Below are 22076 nucleotides of genomic sequence, written 5' to 3' on the forward strand. Positions count from 1 at the left end.
GTAAAGACGGATACTAAACGCTCTGGTCTGCATTACAGTTCGTACCACACCATGTTTGGCTTTATTTTGTGTATATAATCCTTCAAAAGCTTTGTATTTATATGGTCAAGAGGGACAAATCATGTATAGACTGAAATTAATTGTCTGCCTTGTACTTTCTGATGTAAATGTGTTTTTAAAACTAAACTGCGAACGTGAAAAAAAGAAAAAAAAAATCTTTCAATGGCCTAATCACTACAGTTATTTTGTGTATTTTGCATTGAAATCTGAAGAGCGTTTTGTTTTACCATGCAGAACTACGAAAACCTTTGTACGAGTATTCTCAAAGTATTTTTTCTGTATATATTGTGCTAGCATGAATAAATGTGGTGTGGATTTTAGATGTAAATACACACTTTTTTTTTTCCTACTCACTTAACCGCTGTGACGTGTAATTCATTAATAATGCCTAATATTAAAGATAATGTTTTATCGACTGATATTTGCCTTCCTTTCTTTCTTTGGAATAGAGTGCAAATTCTCAGTATACAGTCAACATTTCTTTCTTTTAATTCAGTTATATTTTCAACATTTTGAAATACCCATAAAGGGCCATTCTGTTGAACACTGCTTCTGCCACTGAATAAAGAAAGAAAAAAAAAGTAATTGACTTTTTGTATCACAATTGACGTTTTGCCTTTTCTTTTCTTCACAGAAATGTAAGATAAACTTCCAATTCTGAGGAAAAAAGGTCATAACTGTGTGATATCCTGCAATTCTGAGTTCATATCATGCAATCATGACCTTTATTTCCTCGCAATTCTGAGTTTAGCATAAATCTTGCATTTTTTTTCTTAAAAAATAAAAATAAAATTCATAAAATATAAAGGTAATTGTGATTTTTTTAATCACATATATTCCGATTTTTTCCTCTCCAATTGTCAGTTTATATCTTGTAATTCTGAATAGTAGAATAGTAAGATGAACTTAAAGGGGTCATATGATGCGATTTCAATTTTTCCTTTCTCTTTGGAGTGTTACAAGCTCTTGGTGCATAAAGAAGATCTGTAAAGTTGCAAAGACTAAAGTGTCAAATCCAAAGAGATACTCTTTATAAGAGAGAACAACAACAACAAAAAGTCGCTCTTAACATTTTTTATTTGGTTGAAACAAGCTTCCATACCATTAAAAAGATCAAATAAGCTAAAATCATAAAGTTTTAAAATCGCTCTAAATTGAACAGAATAAAAACATTCACACAACAGCTATAGCAACACAATATCAAAATCACTTTTGAGCAATTCAGAGCAATTTTTCCAACTGATAAAAAAATGAATGAAATCAGAATCTGACTTTAAACTGCTCAAGCATTTAACATGGCAGATCACGTTTATAACAGATTGTCTAATGGGGCAGAATCTAATATAGGCCTAGTTGTTGACAGTTTTCGCTAAATAGTCTTTCTTGGTGTGAACAGACCTAATAGTAATGAGAACTCAGTTGAAAGTTTCGTTTAATATCTATTCATTATATAGTAACGCTTTCCTGAATGAAGGCTAATGTGGTTTTTATTGTTTGAAGAGCTATAGTAAAATGATTTTGAAGTTGAATTCAGGTGTTTGAAACCAACTACCTATTGCCTTCAGACCGCCACAGTACTTATAATGTGTGGGAAATGTCACAGCCAAAATAGTCTTCTTTTGTAATAGTCTTACTAACATAAACATTAATAGCTCGTTTCGCCCACTCGAATGATTAGTTAGTTAACTGACGCAATAACGTCAACAGATGACAAAGAACTACAAACATGGCGCTGGTGCAACCAACACGTCACCAAGCCCTAAATCGTCACCAAGAGAATTCACCTTCACAACCAATCACAGGCCGCCAACTGGACTCACTCCCTGGATGAGCACTGCACGTCCATTCCGAAAAGAGTGCGTGTTGCGACGTCACGAGCCAGCCAATAGGCGCGCGAAGAGTGGAACGGCAACCAATCAGATGGGAGAGTGGGCGGGACCTTTCAATAGGAAGAGCTGTTGAATCGGTACAGTGCGTGTTTGTCGAGCCGGTATCTTTAATGATCTTTCAAAACCCAGTTTAGCACTTTTTCATAGCGTATTTAAGTAGTTAAACGCGTCTGTTTGGTTTTAGGATGATATATTTAAGTGGGCTTTCTGTGGTACTGGCCCTGGCGCTGGTGCCGAGCTGCACTGAAGCTTTGAAGGATGGAGAGTGCGAAGGTGAGTTTGATTAATATGTTCATAATATAAACATGTGCAGGACACACATTTCCTGTCAAGAGCATCCCACATCTGCGTTTTATCCATCTTCTTTAGTTTATGCTGTATATTTAGTTTACTTCATTATTATTATCAGGTATTTTTCGTGTGTTTCCTTTAACTACTTCAATTATTGCATCAGTAATGATTTTTGTAGGGTTTAAGGTGCTGTTAGGCTAAACGTGTTTTTGTAATAATGTGTGTTTATAATATATGCAAAATTTAAAATGCAATATATTATAAAGTGTTTTATATTAGTGTTTTTAAAGGCAATTATGTAATTTTGTAAATTAGGTTTTCTTTTCAGTAAAATCATACCATACTGTACGCAGTTGATTACATAATGCAGGTTATTATCAATAATAAGCACTTCATCGTATCTAGATGGCACACCTGTTCAAATGACCCTTTGGTCATAATTGCTTATTCTTTTATTTACAAAGGGGTCGATAAAGGAATAATTGACTATACTATGCTATATATTTTCATAAATGTGACTCATTTTATTTAATAGAACTTCTTTGTGTATGATTGTTGCATTGCAGTCTGTGTGGGTTTCCTGGAACGGTTTTACCAGACGCTACAAGACAATGACGTCAAGTTCGACAGTGACTCCATCGAAAAAGCTCTTCTAAAATCTTGCAAAGAGGCCAAAGGAAAAGAAAACCGATTTGTAAGTGTGTGTTTAAAGGGACAGTTCACCCAAAAATGTAAAATGTACTCACCCTCAGTTCATTCAAGATGTAGATGAGTTTATTTCTTCATCAGATTTGGAGAAATGTAGCATTCCATCACTTGTTCACCAGTGGATCCTCTGCAGTGAATGGGTGCCGTCAGAATGAGAGTCCAAACAGCTGATAAAAACATCACAATAATCCACAAGTAATCCACACTACTTCAGTTTATAAGAAACAAATCCATTATTAAGGCATTGTAACTTCAAACCTTCACTTCTGAGCAAAATACTTCTGTCAATAATAACGTTTCCTCCAGTGAAAAATTCCATCTCCTGTTGTCCTCTCACATCAAAACCCACCAACATATTTGTTTAGAGCTGTTCTGGACTGTCTTCACTTGTAAACGGGGCTTGATCTGTGCATGTTTCTCTTCTGATTCAGACGAAACAAGACAAGTATTTAGCCTGAAGCAACATTTTGAAGTTAAAAACGTCTTAAAGGCAGAGTAAGTGATTTCTGGTAGCCAATGTTGATATTTGAAATCATCAAAACAAACACGCCCCTACCCCAAAAGGGTCTTGCCCCTATTTTGATAGCTCCGCCCCACATATACGTACGCAACCCAGGCAACGATTAGTTCTGTGAAACAAAGCAAAACCAATGTTACACCGTGTCTACGGACGTGAGCGGCGCGGCGCAACAGATCCCGACAGAAAACTGCTGCCGGGTTCTATTTATGACGTGCTGACACAAATTTCAAATGGTTTCAACGGTCGTTTGATCGCGTCCGGTGTAGGCAGACTTTAGCTGTTGTAGACCCGGTGTTACTCACCTATTGAGAAGAAACAAAGCAACCTTGGTGTCCGATCGCAGGCCTCGGTCCTTGAGTTCTCTCCGGCGCTGGAAAGCTGATCCGATATTTACACGTGTCCTACTTCTTGCCTTATCGTTCCGCAGACGTTTTCCTCTTTTGTTTTTTATCCGCCATCTCTATCTTTCTGTCGCTCGGCTCGGCTAATGTCCGTCCCATGCACTGAACGCTCTCTCCTCCACATCACGAGTAGACACGCCCCTTATTGCTGATTGGCTACACGTTTGTTTTGCGATTCGGCCCGAATCAGTTTTCTGAAGTGTTTTTGAAAAATCACATACCCTGCCTTTAATGATGAGTTAGTTTCTTACAAACATGTAGTTTTTCACTTCACAAGATGTTAACTGATAGACTGGAGTGGTGTGGATTATTGTGATGTTTTTATCAGCTGTTTGGACTCTTCATTCTGACGGCACCCATTCACTGCAGAGAATCCACTGCTGAACAAAATGCTACATTTCTCCAAATCTGATGAAGAAACAAACTTATATACATCTTGGATGGCCTGAGATAGAGTTCAGCAAATTTTCATTGTCGGCTGAAATATTCCTTTTATCTTCCATAATGTTTTCTTGTTTATACTTACTTTTAATGTGTTGTGTATGTGCAGTGTTATTATATAGGGGCGACAAGTGATGCAGCAACAAAAATAATCAATGAAGTTTCTAAACCGATGAGTAACCATGTGCCAGTGGAAAAGATCTGTGAAAAGCTCAAAAAGAAGGACAGTCAAATCTGTGAACTGAAATATGGTAAGTTGAAAAGTTTGTTTGCATAGAAAAAAAAAAGTTTCCACTGACTAATTTATTGCATCTCTCTAGTGGCTGACCAATATGAATGTATAACTATATCATATCCATTGTTCCGTTTGTTTAAGCATCCTGCCCAGCTCAAGATGACTAATTAATCGATCTGGTCGATATATTGAGTTATATCCACTCTATTTTAAATGGAATTAAAACATTTTTTACATGTATGTTTTAATGTATTATTATTATTTTAAGTGGTTTATTTTTCAAGTCAAATGTGGTGGATCAATGACAGAACTGCAAGTCATTATTATTTTTTTCTCTTCTTCTAGATAAACAAGTTGACTTGAGCTCCGTCGACCTGAAGAAGTTGAAAGTGAAAGATCTGAAGAAAATTTTGGAGGAATGGGGCGAATCCTGCAAAGGATGCGTGGAGAAATCCGACTTCATCCGCAAGATCAATGAGCTAATGCCCAAGTATGCGCCCAACGCGGCCAAGGCACGGACAGATCTGTAAACTCACAGGGAATTATGGGACCAAGGCAGCGGCCAAAGGCATTTAGGGTGGAGGATTTGCGCTGTGCAGCTGGCTGACCACCTAACAGTGGGGTTTGCATTGTGTTGTCATTTTACCATGTACTCCAGGGGTAAACATCAAGAAACCGAATAAATGCACTTCCATGAAAATACAACCTTTAATTTATGACTTGCAATGTGTTAGTTCTGACTAATATCCAACACAACCTGTGTTTGCCTCCTGACGTTATGGGAAGCATGTTTGACACACTGCCTAGTTTAATTTTCATTTTCTGTTCTTTTTTTCTTTTTTTATGAAATATAATGAATGAGAGTCTCGTCTTCAAAATGTGTGGGTCAGTTTGAGTGGACTTTGCTGTAAAATGTTTAATACAGTTATACTGTCTTTTTCATTAAAAGAAGAAAATAAATTGGTCTATCCTTTTTTTGTTGTTTGTTTATTATTTTACTGTTTGAGTTTGTATTTAACATTTTACCTGCTTCATCTTGGTCACTTTTTGTAAAATTTCCTTCAGGGAATTAGAATTCAATTAACTACCAAAATACCTATTTGCCATGGTAATGAAATGATTTATATGGTTATGCAATAGTCTTTGCATGTATTTGTATATCACATTACAGCTTTTGGTACATTAAAGTTCATGCACAGAAATTGGATTGTCATATGAAATTCATATTTTCTTATTCATTATAGTTCATATGTATCATATGATAGTGATTCATGTATTGGCTGTATATATACTATAGTGCGTTTTCTGAATTCATAGAGAACATAGGCCTATTACATTTGCAAAAATGTGTTTATTTCACATATAATTTAAACAAATAGTATTGTGCAGTAGGATAGTAATCCATTTCAAACTAATTCTTATGAAACGAATGATACATTTCGCTCTTAGAACTTAATTTTTATTGTCAATGTTGATTTTCCACAACTATAACGTCACGCGATATGTTCCGACGTCAGTAGTCTCCTCCCACTCGCGGAGCGCGCACATTCCTTTTGTCCAAGATGGCGGAATAGATGTAGCTGAGGGGACGCTAATGTTTGCTGTTTTATGTTTATCTGCGAAATTCAACATCCAGGCGAACGTTTTCCCGTGCAGACGTTAGTTAAGACCCTCCTCACGGATGTGCAAAATCTCCCGGAGCCGTGAGATTTCACCTCTGAGCTGATTTTATATTTTTTTGCGGCGGGAGCATCACTGTAAAATGAAGCGGCAGGCCGAGCGCGACGCGAGTCCGTCCAGAACGCTCGCCAAACGCGTCCGCGAGCGGGACCGAGAGCGCGAACCGAACCCGCCGCTCGCGCTGCTGCTCGCCGAGAGCCGAGCTTATCACAAACGAAGCCGTAGCCGAGAGCGGGAAAAACCGCGCGTCCGTGAGGAGAGAGAGAGTCTGCATCGCCCGCATCATGAACTGGGTCTGCTGGGTCGATCCCCTCTCCGAACCACTTCAGTCCTGCCTAAAGGTAAGACCCCATCCGCAGACACGGTGGGAGTGCGACTAGAATACAAGACACTACTTATCAGCAACCTCGGATCGCAGCTTTCTGATGAACATGTAGAGGACGGACTGTTTCATGAGTTTAAAAAGTTCGGGGATGTGAGCATCAAGCTGTCTCACACGCCAGAACTGGGTCGCATTGCCTACGTCAACTTCAGACTCACGGAAAACGCGCGGGAAGCGCGTCATGCAAAAACCAGATTGGTGCTATATGATCGTCCACTCAAAGTTGAACCCATGTACATGCGGCGTCGCAGTGTCACGCCTCCAGATGTGAGTTATGTGTCTCTACACAGTGCTGCCTACACTTACAGGCAGCGGTCTCTTTCACCGGGCGCTGGGAGTAGTGCCTTTCGAGATATGAGACCCAGGCATTACGTTGAAGGTATGGGACTCAGCAGGGACCGCGTTTTGGACTATTACAGCGCATTGGAGGAGAGAAGCCGTGCGTATGCGTATCAGCTTCCCGAGGAGGACTTAAAACCAGAGGATGATCAGAGAGCCACAAGGAATTTGTTCATTGGCAACTTGGATCATAACATTTCTGAGGTGGAACTACGACAAGGATTTGACAAGTATGGAATTATTGAAGAAGTCATTATTAAGCGACCCGCTCGTGGACAAGGAGGTGCTTATGCTTTTCTTAAATTTCAAAACTTGGATATGGCTCACCGGGCCAAAGTGGCCATGCAGGGACGTATGATTAACGGCAACCCAATTAAGATCGGATACGGAAAGGCCAATCCGACGACTCGGCTATGGGTGGGCGGACTTGGCCCGAATACCTCGCTGGCTGCTTTAGCCCGTGAATTTGATCGCTTTGGGAGTATTCGCACCATAGACTATGTGAAAGGAGATAATTTTGCTTACATTCATTACGAGAGCCTGGATGCAGCCCAGGCTGCTTGTGCGCAAATGCGCGGCTTCCCTCTGGGCGGTCCGAATCGTCGGCTGCGTGTGGATTTTGCTAAAGCTGAGGAGACTAGGGCGTACCCTCAACAATACCAGCCGCCTTTGCTCCCACCTCCACATTACGATCTTCTAGCTGATGGTTACGGACGCCATCACAGCCTGGAGCGAGAACTGAGAGCGAGGGCTCGCTCACCCTCACACCCCCTGTTCGTGGAGCGAGAAAGAGAGCGGCTTTCGGACCGAGACTGGAGTCCGCCTAAAGGAATTGAACGGCGCGCAAACCCGGAGGCATTTGGGCGGGTCAGGCAGCGCAGTCGTAGCCGCAGCAGGGAGCGCTGGGTAAAGGAACGAGAGCTAGAACGCGGGAAAAACTGGGAGGAGCGGCGCAAGCGAAGAAGCCTCAGTCCCGTCGACTGTCCTGCCGAGGAACGCGGGAGGTCAAAGCTCAGAGGCGGAGCACCGTCTACTCCCGAAGACAGCCCGGATAGGGGTTGCGGCCGTCTTCCGGACTCCACCTCAGAACCTCTTGATCACACCCCCGACATCAGCAGACACTCCAGCGACGAACGTCCTGCGCAGGACGAACCTTTGCATCCGAGGAAGGAGGAGCGCGATCGCAATCACCACAAAAGCGAGAGCGACCCTGACTCACAGACGGACAAGTCCAAAACAGACTCCAAAAAGCCCAGCACGCTCTCTGAATACGCCCAGACGTTGAGTCGCGTGTGGCACGGTTCTCTCGTTCTTAAAAACAGCTGCTTCCCCACAAACATGCACATGCTTGAGGGGGGCGTGAACTTTCTCCATGCCCTCATGAAAGACAACCAATCAGGCGGTTCCAAGATCACGCAGCTTAAAATCGCTCAGCGGCTGAGGTTGGATCAGCCCAAACTGGACGAGGTGACGCGACGCATCAAGCTAGGCAGCCCGGATGGCTACGCTGTCCTCCTTGCCGTCCAGGGGCCCATGGACCGCGACGCCCCTCCTCCAGAACCGGGCCTTCAACAGCGCCTTCTCCGCAACCTGGTGACGTACCTCAGGAACAAGCAGGCAGCAGGAGTCATCGGCTTGCCCCTCGGCGGCCCCAAAGAACGAGAGATGGGTGGCATGCTGTATGCCTTTCCTCCATGTGACTTCTCACAGCAGTATCTCCAGACTGCTCTGAAAACTCTTGGGAAACTTGAGGAGGACCACCTGGTCATCGTGGTTGTTAGAGACTCACCTTAACACTTCAATTCCAACTCTAGAACGTTCCACACAGACTTTTATGCCTTTTATGATTTTAGGACGGATGTACCTTTTTACTTTAATACTCCCACACTTGATCAGCGTTTCTTAAAACGTTTTGGAAATTGAATAGCATCCCCAGAGAAGTTGTTTTATAAACTTGCAAATGAGTTTCCGGCCAAGGGGTTTTAAATTTCTCTCAGCAGTGTTCAAAATTTTCTGTTTTATTCTATTTAAAAATGTTTTATATAATTGCATGCACAAGCAATTTGACTGAAGTCCCCTTCCGGTGGTTCGCTATAATGGGCGTAAAACATCCTGGACCTAATTTTTAAAACTCTAATTTGTGTTAATTGCTCAAAAATCCATTCGTCATTGAACTATCGCATTCAGTACACTCATTAAGATCTGTTGATGGAAATTCAAGTATAATAATTTGTTAGTGGCTTTTTACTCCGTAACACATTCGGTAACAGTTTTTCCCTTCCATATTACATCCGCTGTCCGTTTCACAAACCCTAGATGTTTTATTTTGCTTCTCAGAAATAAAACCGTACTTGACATTATGTTGAGTTCAGGTGAGGCGTTTGTGTCATAACTGACGGCATCTACCTCTTTAATCATGTAACACATCAGGTATGCTTGACAAAATGAAGTTAGTCTTTGAGCCCACTGCATTTTTATTGTATTTTGTTACAAATATGCACCTGCAGCACTAACAGAAAGGTCATGTGGCCATACGAGTACTGTACCGATCCAGACACACTAATGTTTGTAAGCTTTACGAACACTACGGTTTAAGCTTGTGTGACTGTTTGTTTGTACGCAGGAATGTATTCTTAAGCCTTAGCTGTTTTTCAACTGCCCTCCACTGAATGACTATTTGCCAAGTCATTTTAACCCATTGAGCCAACACGTTTTAAACAAGTGCTACTCTAAAATGTCCAGTGATTTGAAACTCATAATAATGTATGACACCCAGAAACTAGTGTTATTTTCAGATTTTAGTTAATGATGGAGTTTGAAAGTCCACCCGCCAAGGCGCCAACACTACAACCCTTTGCACTGAACGGTAATTTTCCATTGTTCATTTTTAATGATGTTGTTGTTTTACCCTTCTTTTATCACTCCTTTTTTGTAATACTTTTTTTTCTAGAAATCTGTATGCAAAACATGTATGGCGTATAAAAAAAGTAAACGTTTCATGTGCTTGTTTTTAAATCGTACCACCGTCATTATTTGCAAAACTGCATTCAATGTTCAATGTCAGGATTTTTTATCACCGAGCATAAATCCTGTCTCCATAGTTACCTTTCCATCTCAGTCCTGCCTACAAAACAAGTTGAAGGTTAAAGTGGTAACCAAGCAACCACATCCAAAATTAAAAAAAAAAAAGATTCCAGAGTTCAAATGAGGCTTGACTGTGAAGGAGCTTAGAGTAACCACTAGGTGGCAGTGTGGTCAAAGAAAAAACAACCTTAACTCAACATATGAAACCAGCGAGTTCCTGCTGTGCAAGTGGGAAGTTGCTTGAGGGAAAACAGTCAGTGCCGTGCATATTAAACGCTTGCTGAGACATTGTTGCTGCATTTAACCGACTTGAAAGCAGTCTTCATTTAGTTTCGCCCTATGCCGGTATGCAAATGAGGTAGTTTGCATGTGGTATTTATGCTGTTTAATATATAGACCTACATGACGCTGGAAGATTAACCATCTTTATTGTTTTCAGAAGCTTGTTAATTATTTATAATGCACTGTACTTGAGACTAACACTTAGTTAGCTCGCTTCTCAATGTCAGTATGAGAGAATCTAAACCGATCAAGCCGCAGCAGTCCTGTTTGTCAAATCCTGACAGATCTCCCAATGCTTTCCCAACTATCTGTGCAGAAAGGCTTTAGAGTCACTTAATTGCCTGGACGGCCTGTTCTCAAGGTGACAGGTAATTCCTAGAAATTGCCCATTTATACAGGTTTTTGTGTTTGCACTTGTCAACAACTGGTGGAATCTGAGCAGTCTGCTGATATCTGCTGTTGGAGAACTGTGATATGTAAACATCAAATTAGTTAATATGTGGTGACCTGAATCAATTTATATTTGACTGTTAGTTATGTTATGGTTTTGGCTTGAAGTTAAATTATGAGTTAATGATAATCAGTCAAATGTCCCTTCCGGTGGTTCGCTTTAATGGGCGTAAAACATACTGGACCTCATTTTTAAAACTAAAATTTGTGTGAATTGTTCACAAATCCATTCATCATTAAACCGCTGCATTCAATACGCTAATTAAGGTCTGTTGACCAAAGCTCAAGTATTTGTTAGTGGCTTTTTACGCCGTAACACATTCAGTAACGGTTCTTCCCTCCCATATTACATCCGCTGTCCGTTTCACAAACCCTAGATGTTTTATTTTGTCTTTCAGAAATAAAACCGTACTTGACATGGCAGTATGTTCAGTTCAGGTGAGGTGTTTGTCATGAAATTCCAACAAATGTATTTGAAATTCATCGTTTGAAGTTATCAAATATTATTTAATGGTAAACAGGCTAGTAAGGTAATGTACATTTAAATAGGATATAAAAATATAATTACAATTTTACAACCAACTTATGAACCCACATTAACTTGCTTAATAGCAATAACAAATCTCTCTCACTCTATACAATTATTTATTTTTATTATAATTAGGCCTATTATTATTATATAAGCAAATTAATGTGGCTATATATAGCTATAAAAGCTATAGATTTCATAGTTTACACACACACACACACATATATATATATATATATATATAAAACTATGAAAGCTATAGTTTTTTATATTTTCGGCATAATTGTTCTGAAATTTACAATTTTGTCCAAAATATAAAAACCTATAGCTTTCATTACGTCATATTACTGGTTTAAGGTGAATTATGGATGTTAATGAAAGCTTAAAAAAAATTTATGTTTAAGGATAATTCTTCTGAATTTCTTATTCCAGTTATCCAAATTAAACGTACATAAGATGTCTTTAAACCTTTTTTTTTTAAAGCTCTTTATTTTTTAAGGTGCTTTAGTTGGACTGAATTTTCAACTCTTTGAACTATTTGTCACAGATGCATTTTTTTTTACTTCATTGACGTTGATGGATCCTTTGAAGCAGCACTTGAAAGGATTTTTAAGAAAAGCATCTTTGCATGGTGTGCTGAGCCAGCAGCTCTTCTGACCTGTATATGTCTGATGTCTTTAGTTTGCGCTATTGCGCTCGAATACATTACCGTCCACAATTCACCTCAACCCAGTAATATGATATCAAACGTTGATTTTCCTAACTAAAAACGCCACATCTAGTTCTTTCAGGTACAGCATGGATCAAAACCATTCGAATCGACAAAATAACCTTGCTTTTCAAATATTCACATGACAAATGTACCACGCAAGGGTTATGTATTCACAAGCGCGAGCACGTGAGTCTCATTGCAGATCAGAGTTGTTGACTAATGTCTTCACCCGATTCGTTTTTGCCCTTTTGACGTTTCGAATCACGAGTTTGCCCCCCTGGGTGCAGACGAGGATCGGGTTTTTTTCAGGGTTTTGGCCGTTTCCTGGTAGCAGCAGTCCATCGACCCAGAGCACTTCACTGTAAGCTAGCCTAGCGCAGGAAATGGAAGACACAAGTAATGAAATATTAATGCGGAATCATGAGAGGCTCCAATGAAATCCATTAAAGCGAGGCAAATCAATGAAACGTGGCCCCACAAGCCTCTCAGCCGGCCTGAGGAGTCGACCGGATCGCATGCCGTTTTCGTCTTTATGGACCTTTGGTAAGAACACACATGAACGAGACCATACTAGAGTTCAGCCATTAGTGACACATGGTGCCTTCAATCCATTAGTCCAGCTTCGACCTCTAAGGAATTATTACAATTATGCATGTCTTTTTGTACATTTATGGATGTATAGGCTCACGTTGTTGTTTATTACCTTTTCAGAATCTCAAACGTCTGAGATCCAAATCATCTCCTGTTGACCCTCGGATCCATTCATGTGCACCAATGGAGACCTAGTAAAGCTGGCAGGATATGATGCGACCACAACATCAGCAGGGACCCGAAAGGCCTGGCGGATGATGTCAGCTGAGCCGCTTTGGATCCCGGGCTTTGCATTCTGTCAAGCGGGCAGGTGGCCGTCTGGTTTTTGGCGTCACATGTTTTTGTGACATACCTACCGTACCGCTTTAGGCATTGTTTCACGACTACAAAGAAAGCTGCTCACCCCTGTCGGGAGCTTACGGCCCTGTCTCGCAAATCCGACTCGGTTAAGGCAGAGACAAGAGCAGGAATCTCCCAGGAACAATTGTCGACTGTTTTATCCCGATGAGATTGCGGGTGTATTTTTAAACCATGAAGCAGGCACAATGCTTCCCGGTAGAGACGTGACTAAATGGTGTTCGCTCTCGTCGCAGACGGGCGAATCTCACAAAACGTATCCAGAACATGTTGCTCACTGTAATAATATACATACTGTACTACCGTTCAAAAGTTTGGGTCACTAAGATTGTTTTTGAAATAAGTAGGCCCATCTTATGTTCACCAAGGCTGCATTTATTTGATTAAAAAAATACAATAGAAATGGTAATATTGTGAAACCGTATTACAATTTAAAATACATTTTTATTGAATATATTTTAAAATGCAATTTATTTCTGTGATTAAAAGCTGATTTTTCAGCATGATTACTCCAGTCTTCAGTGTCTCATGATCCTTCAGAAATCATTCTAATATTGCTGCTCAAGAAACATTTATTATTATTGTTATTATGAATGTTGAAAACAGTTGTGCTACGTTTTTATGAAAACACTGATAGTTCTTTCACTATATATATATGTGTGTGTATATATATATATATCTATATATATGTGTGTGTATGTATATGTATGTATGTATATATATATATGTGTGTGTGTGTATATATATACATACACACACACACTATAAAGAGTGTTTTAAATATAACAAAATAGAATGTTTGAAAGTAGAATGTTTATTTTATACAAATTTTGGAATAACATTAAATGGATATGGTTTTGTGGTATTCACTCATTTATTTTTTAAATAAGATACAAGCAATTTAAAATTAGATTTGAAAATTGTATAACCGCAGTCTTACACTTTTTTTTTTAGTTCGCCTTAGGGAAAGTGCGTGTATCCCGTCTCTAATTAGAAATAAATGTTAATAAAGAGCATGGTTTACAGCAGGGAGATTGTCAGAGGGGAGCTGTTTGAGCTTATGATACAGCAGTTTCCATTAACAAGCGTAGGCAGTCTATAAAGCAGTTGTTAACTGCAATTATGTAATGACGAATCAATGAACTCAGTGCTTGCAATAGCTTTTTTTAGCACCCTATGTTGTTGTACATGGATCTATACACACAAACAAATGATAATTCAAAAATAAGATACCAATCAAAAGTTTGGATTAATTAGGATTTTTAGCTGCTCAAGAAACATTTATTATTATTGTTATTATGAATGTTGAAAACAGTTGTGCTACGTTTTTATGAAAACACTGATAGTTCTTTCAGGATTCTTTGATGAATAGAAAGTTCAAAAGAATAAACAGAATTTATTTGAAACCTAAATCTTTTGTAACAATATGAATGTCTTTACTGTAATGTTTGATCAGTTTAATGCATCTTTACTGACCCCAAACTTTTGGATGGTATTAGTAAATCATTAAGAATTTTTTTATTTTTTTTTTGCATTCTTTCATAATTTTCATAACAGTTGCTTCCAGCGTTTCATTAATGTATTGTGTCCAGATGTTTTCGATTTTTTTTAATATTATTTCAGCATAAATGCAGTTTCCATTAACAAGCGTAGGCAGTCTATAAAGCAGTTGTTAACTGCAATTATGTAATGACGAATCAATGAACTCAGTGCTTGCAATAGCTTTTTTTAGCACCCTATGTTGTTGTACATGGATCTATACACACAAACAAATGATAATTCAAAAATAAGATACCAATCAAAAGTTTGGATTAATTAGGATTTTTATCTTTTGAAAGAAGTCTCTTCTGCTCACCAAGGTTGCAATTATTTTGTTAAAAAAAAAAAAGTGGTTTCTTTTTGAATATATTTTAAATTATCATTTATTTATGTAATGCAAAGCTGAATTTTCAGCATCATTACTCCAGTCTTCAGTGTCACAGGATCCTTCAGAAATCATTCTAATATGCTGATTTGCTGCTCAAGAAACATTTCTGATTATCAATGTTCAAAACTGTTTTTGCTGCTTAATATTTTTTGTAGAAAATAGTCAAAAATAGTAAGATTCATAAATAAAGATTTTATTCATTAAAGACACATTAAATTGATCAAAAGACAAAAAGACATTTGTTACAAAAGTCCCGTTTCAAATAAGTACTGTCTTTTTGAACTTTCTATTAATCGCAGAGTCCACTTAAAAAAAGTTATTTCCAAAAATAAAAAATAAATGTATTTATTTATTTATCACAGTAAATCAGCATATTAGAATGATATCTGAAGGATCATGTGACACTGAAGACTGGAGTAATGATGCTGAAAATTTAGCTTTGCCATCACAGGAATAAATAACAGTTTTCTATTGTAATGTTACAAAATGTAATGTTAAATTGTAATAATGTATTTCACAATATGTATGTTTATAATGCTATTATAATAATATATGATCTAATCATTTATTTCACAATATCACTGTTTTGCTGTATTTTAAATGCAGCCTAGGTGAACAGAAGAGACTTCTTCCAAAAACATCAAAAAATCTGAATTATTCCAAATTAGTGTGCAAAGTAATATATAGTTTTAAACATGATACCTAACACTGTTCCTAATTAATTTCAGTTTTATTATATATATATATATATATATATAGTTGTTTTTTTAAGTTGCTCTCTGCTGTTTTCCCCTCCAGATGAGCGGCTCCAGGCTAACAGATGGCGGCGAGGGTCCAGGTGCTTCACCTCCTCCTGTTTCAACCCGATTGATCCCGTATTCTGATTGTCCTCCTGAACCATCAGGGCACGCGTGGCCCTCTGGGACGCCGAGGGAGGAAACTTCAGAGGCCTTTGATACAAGATGAGGAGTTTGATGCTATTGGATTGAGGATCACTATTAAGAAATGTCACTCAGCCCCCGAAAGGAAGCTTCAGTCCTTCAGAAGGGTTGTGTTGATAAGCAGGTCATTCAGTGGGGCTTTCACAGTTTGTTTTGCATATAGTGAATGGGAAGGCAGTTTGTACATGATGTGTGTATGAATGGCTTGATGAATGGACTGTGTGCTCAACGGACCGTCGTGAATGAGCGCGAGGGACCGACTCCTCTCACGAGACGAATGTTTAATCACTTAACACGCAGACCTCTGGCATTAGATTGTCTGCGCTGAAAACCTTTATTGTGGCTGATTGTAGGATTGCTGTGTAAGTTTCAGATCTGCCGGTGTGACTCACTCTCATAGACGCGTAATTACAGGGGCTAAAAACCAACCCACGCGCCTTTTGTGACGCCGCGTCCATCCATATAATAGTTAGCAATCAGTTATAACTGCATTCACTTGAACATGTATAGTATTTCCTGTTGAAACAAGAATTAGGGGCTGAATATAGTTGAAGGTCTCCAGTGAAGTCTTTATTTTTTGTATTTATATATATATATATATATATGTATGTATATATTATTATTTTTTATTTGTTTTAGTTGCTTTGGTACATCAAGGGAAACTAAATGAGAAATGTTGTCTTGGTGACTATCTGAGAATATTTTTTATTTGTATGTTTGTTTTACATATATATTTTATTTCAGTTAAAGTTTAAGTAACAACATTTTTGTGTTTTTAGTTTTAGTTAAAACAGTTTGTAAAAACATCTAAAAATCACATTTACAGTAATGCACTCATAGTGTTTTTTATTTTTTAATAAGTTTACAAGACAAGAAATAAAAAATAAATAAATACAATTTCCAGTAATTTCTATTAATTATTTCTCTGTATTGTTCAATGTATTATTGAAGAAGAAAAAAATTCAACTAAACTACACTAAACTAAATTTATTCAATTCAATTTAAAAACTGGGTGGAGGCTTGGTTCTGTCAATCGGCTGTTGATTGCATTTTGAAATGTGGGAATTGGAACATGAATTTTGGATTGAACATCCAATGGTAAAAAAAAAAAAAAAGTGAAAAAATTAACACATGGATGATTCGTTTGCAGTAAGACTTATAATATGCATTTACAAAATAGATATATTCATTTATTTTCATTCATGTATGCATGTAGTATGTATGTATTTTCCATCCCAACTTTGAAGTTGTGTAAAATACTCTGTTTTGCCTAAAGGGTCATATCAAAGACAGCTTATTTAGCTTAAATCTAAACAGGAAAGAAGAATCTTTAATGAGAAAGTAGCTTTGGTGTTTATGAAATGTTTACTTGTCAGACATATTAAGAATTATTGCAAACACTGGAAATGAAAACGTTCTTCAAACGTATTAAATAATTGGTTTGCTGTATAAATCCCCCGTTCCTCTTTACTCCAGATTCGAACTGTGTGCTCGGCGTACCTGTTTCAATCACATTAGCACACTGCAAAAATACACTCAACTCATTAACAGGTCACCAGAAAATAAATTAATAATCCACATTCATTGCCTTTGATCTTCTTTTTTGATCTTGGAGAAATACAGGCTATTATACAAACCTTTAATTTTGCATTGAACCTCAAACCAGACCTCGTCCTCATGGAGAATGACTTGTAATTGTGTATCCCATGATGCCTCTTGCCCTGGCCTTGGACAAACGAATGGCTGTGTGTGTGTAGTATTGAAGGCAAAAGGTCACTCAAATGTGAAGGACGTCAAGTAAATTACAATCACAGAACCATGTGACAGTTTTGCGATTTCATCAGGGGTGTCAATAGAAATGATCGCGTCTGACAATGAGGTGTTTATGTGTACACTTGATTGTTTTTTGTCATAAAAGTTTTATAATTAGGCCTAAAACATTGTGAAAATTGTGAATATGCATGTTTTTTTATAAGATGAGTTTTCTTGTTTGCATCTTTCATCAGTAAGTTTACTTTTTTGGCAGCTCATTACATAAACTGTCAGATTTGGTTTGGCTCATGAATATTAATTACAATATGGGCGGGGCTGCTTGTTTGCCTGGCCAATCTAAGATGAGGGGAGTGGTCATTATTTTTTGCAGTTCAATTCTGGTGGTACAGAAATTACACACTTCGCTTTTAAAATATAAGATTATAGGCCAAAAAGTTGGTAGACGTGCCTTTTTTTAAGAAAAGACTTGCTAATATACTACAACTTGATAATGAAGGGCTGTTGTCACAAGTTGTTAACTTAAAACAAATTCAAAGTTAACTGAAATAGATATTAGATGAAAACCCTAAATTAAAATACTGAAACTGAAATAAACAAATGAAATACTTAAAGGGGTGGTTCACTGGGTTTTTTCTAGGCTTGATTGTGTTTATGGGGTGCAGTCTAACGTGTTAATGCTTCGTTTAAAAAAAATGCATTCTTTTTCACATAATTTACCTTTATTCCACACAGCTCTGTCCCTTTTCTGAGAAACAGACTGATCTTTTCCTGTTTTTATGAAGCCCCGCCCTCCCTCAGAAATAGGCGATGGGCTCTGATTGGTTAGCTAGCCCAGTGTGTTGTGATTGGCTAAACCGCCTCTAGTGCGCGTCTAAACGTCCCGCCCCTCACCTCAGAGGCATGTGCTCCGGGTTGTATTGTAAACAGCTGCATCGTTAATATCGCTTATCAGTTTGAGCCCGATTGAGAAGCAGAGGATATTATTGAAGAGGATCGTGCAGAACCTGTGCAAGCACGGCTTTTAATGGTAGGCCTATGTTTTTTGTTTGTTGTTGTCTCATACTTTTAGATATGCTGTTATTTGTAAATGCTACTGCTTATGTTAGCTTTTAATATACGGTTTTATTCTGATTAAAGCTTTAATACATTACGGCAACTGCACGCGCCCATGTTTAACGCTTCTCATAGCTATGTGAAAATAAGTGTATAATTGGAACAGTTCATTGTTGGAGCTGAGCTGAATGAGAGAGCGAGAGAGGTGCAGAGCGTGTGCAGAGCAGGGGGACGTGAAGAACAGTATTAAGAACCGCTGCTTGAGAACATTGATTTTGAAACCTGTGAATCCATTAGAATCGTTAGAAGACAGAATCGCGATTCATATATAAATAGATTTTTACGTGCACCTTTATGCTCAAACAGCAACATTACACACTAACTAACATTAAAAAAGTGAAATCGCAATCAACCACCCCTTTAAGCTACTAAAATTAAAAATAAAATAAATATATTGATGCACACACACACACACACACAAAAGCACATAAAACTTAAAATAAAACATAAGCTAAAAGTAAAATGAAAACTGCAAATATAAAAATAAAACCTAATTCTAAATACTATATTATTAACAGTGTTGGGAGTAACACATTACAAAAGTAATAATATTACAGTAGTATATTACGTTTTGCTGTAACGCAGTAATATAACGCATTACTAATAACAGTAACTAGTAATATATAATGTATTACATTTTGGAAGTAACTTGCCCAACACTGATTATTAATACTATAACAACACTGCCAAGGGCAAATCCAGGCCAAGGTGTACAGGGAAAATAATCTATCATCTCAAGACGTTTATCGTGATGGAAACTGGATGTTTTGTTTGGCCTGCTAATAAGAGATGAACTTGCAATTTTCTCTTTCTCCATCTTTCTTATTACGTTCAAAATATTTTACAGGCTTTCGCATTGCCTCTGGGGAAGGTCACAGTGGCCCTAAATAATTCTGAATAGCTATAGGCTAAAAATACACTCTAGTTTCTGTTTAATGGAGTGAGATGAATTTCACTTTCCTCTGAATTCAATTCCAGTTTGATGTTTTTTTTACCCCAAGCACATGGCACAGAGCATGTGCTTTTATTCGCATGCCAAGCCCACTGGTGTTCAGCTCCCACCACAGCCAACTGGCCATCACCATATAATTACCAGCTTCCGTTTCCAACTGCTTTGTCTCCGGATTGTCTTTAATTGTTGGTAAATTGCAATTATTATTCCACTCGCTGGGTGTAGGAGGTTATCGTTGCATAATTACTCTTGTAAAGTATCCGTCTCAGGCCGTGGACAGTCCACATCAATAGAGGACACCAAACTTGGGTTTTTTTTTTTGCGCAAGATGTCACGGATTGTCGCGTGTGGGCATCGGCGAGCTCCTTTGTGAGAGATGTAGACAGTGTTTAGGCTGTCATTACACACACCCCCACCCGTTCGGGACTGAAAACCCCGCCTGTAAGAATTTGTTTGTGTTTGAGCAGCTGCTGCGAGGTGTAAGCTTTATTCATAGACTGCTTTCATCTCTGGCGTCGTTGCATTTGGTGGCGTGATGGCAAAGCGCCATGGGCGGCACTCTCGGCCCAGGTTAGTAAGATAGAAAGGGCGGCTGATGTGTCAGCATGTTATTATAGCGGAGTTTGTTTATTATACACATGAATTTTGGCTATCGCTATTGAGATTCAGCTGTACTAGTCTCAAGGGTCTTTTCCTCAGAAATGAAAATACACCGTCTGCACTGAGTGACACAACAGAGACTTGTTCAAACAAAAGTGGGATGTCTTATTTTTGACTGCTTATTTTAAAATCCCACTGCGCGATGGCTTTTTAATTAGCTTTTGAGAGGATGCTAACCTTGTAAAAACGTAACGTCGATGTTGACAGAACAGGCACATCGTCTAATAACTGTGTGTTGGTATTAAGACTGCATAATGAATGCAGAGAAAAGCTGATTCGAAGATTCCATTTTTAACGTAAGCATATTAACCTTTCATGACAGATGTAGCAAGAGATTAGTGATGGTATATGGGTCTGGTGAAGCATTTCAATGGCTATTAAAGGGAGAGTTCTTTGTTCTGTTGAACACTGAAAATATATTTTGAAGAATGTTGGTAACCAAAAATCTGCTGGTAGCCATCGACTTCCTTAATATGGAAAACATACTGTGGAAGTCGAAGGCTACCAGAAACTGTTTGTTTACCAGCATTCTTTAAAATATATTGTGTTTAACAGAAGAAATAAATTCTTACATGTTTGGAACAACATTAGGCGGAGTAAATAGTGACAAAATTGGCATTTATGGGTGAACTGTCCCTTTAAACATGCCAAAAAATGTTTACTTTCTTCAGAAACAGAAGTTGCATCAAAAGAGTTCAGTAGTGACTGTACAATTTCATCACACATTCCAGATTATGTAATCGAGTCAGTCTCGAACTACTACTTTTTTTTGTTTTTTTTTGTAGAAGTTGCTATGTAACAGAAGTGACAAATGTGACATACATAAACATATTGTGATGTAAGTTTAATAAATTGTCAGAAAGGGGAAAATGCAATCTGAATAGGATGTAAATGCGAGCTTGCGGTCAATTTTAATAAAGGGGCAGAGTTTAAGTGGACAAAGTAATTGGAGAAGTCCAACATATGTCACCAGAGAGAAGTCTGCCGTTTCACTGGAAGATCAAGTTATAACATTTTGATAAAAAAATTGCAAATGCAAAAGTATATATAAGATGCATCTTGAAAATAGACAGGGTGAATTTCTATTTCATGTTGACCTTAAACTTATATAGGCTAGTTTTATACTTATTGCTTATTACGTATTGCTTATAAGTTTCATATCTCTGTGTCTAAAGTCTGATTCAATTATGTCAGTATTTTTTTGCTTTGAATCAAAATTTGGCAAGCTTCAACTCACAAATTTGATTTTGAAGAAAATTACTGTAAAGAAAATGAATATTGCTTGTCTTATATTACTGTTGGTGCCATTTTATGCAAGCAACATCGCACTGGAGGTCATAAAGCACACTGATTTTACCATAGTTAAGGGACTTTGTGTCATGCCTAACCTTATCAACACCCCTTACCCATGATAAAATCGCTGCAATATAATGGCCTTGAGTGGATTATTGCTTTAATAAAACACACATTGTACCTTAGGGCTAAGTTTTAATTGCTTGTTTATTTGAGGTGTTAAGTTCAAACACTTTTACAGGTCTAAACTTCCTATTAAAAAAAAACAAACAAAACTGAATTGTTAATCATTGTCACAGCATTCACACTCAGCTAATAATGTTAATGCTGTTTCATTTCACGCAGCTGAGAAAGAACAAAAGAGACTGGATTACGTTAATACAGTATTGTTTTTATTCATTTGTATGGCATTGATGAATAAAACTAAAACAAGAGTTGCATTTATGCCAAGGCTGACAAACGAAAC

The 22076-nt window shown here is 38.0% G+C and overlaps 2 protein-coding genes across 2 annotated transcripts; both read left to right on the plus strand.

Annotated features, from left to right (window-relative positions):
* Positions 1-2000: 2000 nt before the first annotated feature.
* LOC107750980 (mesencephalic astrocyte-derived neurotrophic factor-like) lies at positions 2001-5076 on the plus strand. The gene is made up of 4 exons (XM_016566550.1): positions 2001-2222; positions 2807-2934; positions 4420-4561; positions 4891-5076. Exons 1-4 carry the CDS (start codon positions 2135-2137, stop codon positions 5073-5075), a joined length of 543 nt encoding a protein of 180 aa, XP_016422036.1. The 5' UTR covers positions 2001-2134; the 3' UTR covers position 5076.
* Positions 5077-6025: 949 nt separating this feature from the next.
* LOC107750977 (putative RNA-binding protein 15B) lies at positions 6026-10275 on the plus strand. Its single transcript, XM_016566548.1, has one exon. The coding sequence runs from the start codon at positions 6308-6310 to the stop codon at positions 8738-8740; it is 2433 nt and encodes an 810-aa protein (XP_016422034.1). The 5' UTR covers positions 6026-6307; the 3' UTR covers positions 8741-10275.
* Positions 10276-22076: the final 11801 nt, after the last annotated feature.

The sequence above is a fragment of the Sinocyclocheilus rhinocerous genome, unplaced genomic scaffold (genome assembly GCF_001515625.1).
Source record: "Sinocyclocheilus rhinocerous isolate Xijiao unplaced genomic scaffold, SAMN03320098_v1.1 scaffold812, whole genome shotgun sequence".
NCBI lineage: Eukaryota > Metazoa > Chordata > Actinopteri > Cypriniformes > Cyprinidae > Sinocyclocheilus > Sinocyclocheilus rhinocerous.

Coding starts and splice junctions, on each gene's coding strand:
- LOC107750980 (XM_016566550.1), top strand. CDS start 2,135: ATGATATATTTAAGTGGGCTTTCTGTGGTACTGGCCCTGGCGCTGGTG. Junction 2,935..4,419: donor AAGGAAAAGAAAACCGATTT/GTAAGTGTGTGT, acceptor GTGTATGTGCAG/TGTTATTATATAGGGGCGAC. Junction 4,562..4,890: donor AATCTGTGAACTGAAATATG/GTAAGTTGAAAA, acceptor CTCTTCTTCTAG/ATAAACAAGTTGACTTGAGC.
- LOC107750977 (XM_016566548.1), top strand. CDS start 6,308: ATGAAGCGGCAGGCCGAGCGCGACGCGAGTCCGTCCAGAACGCTCGCC.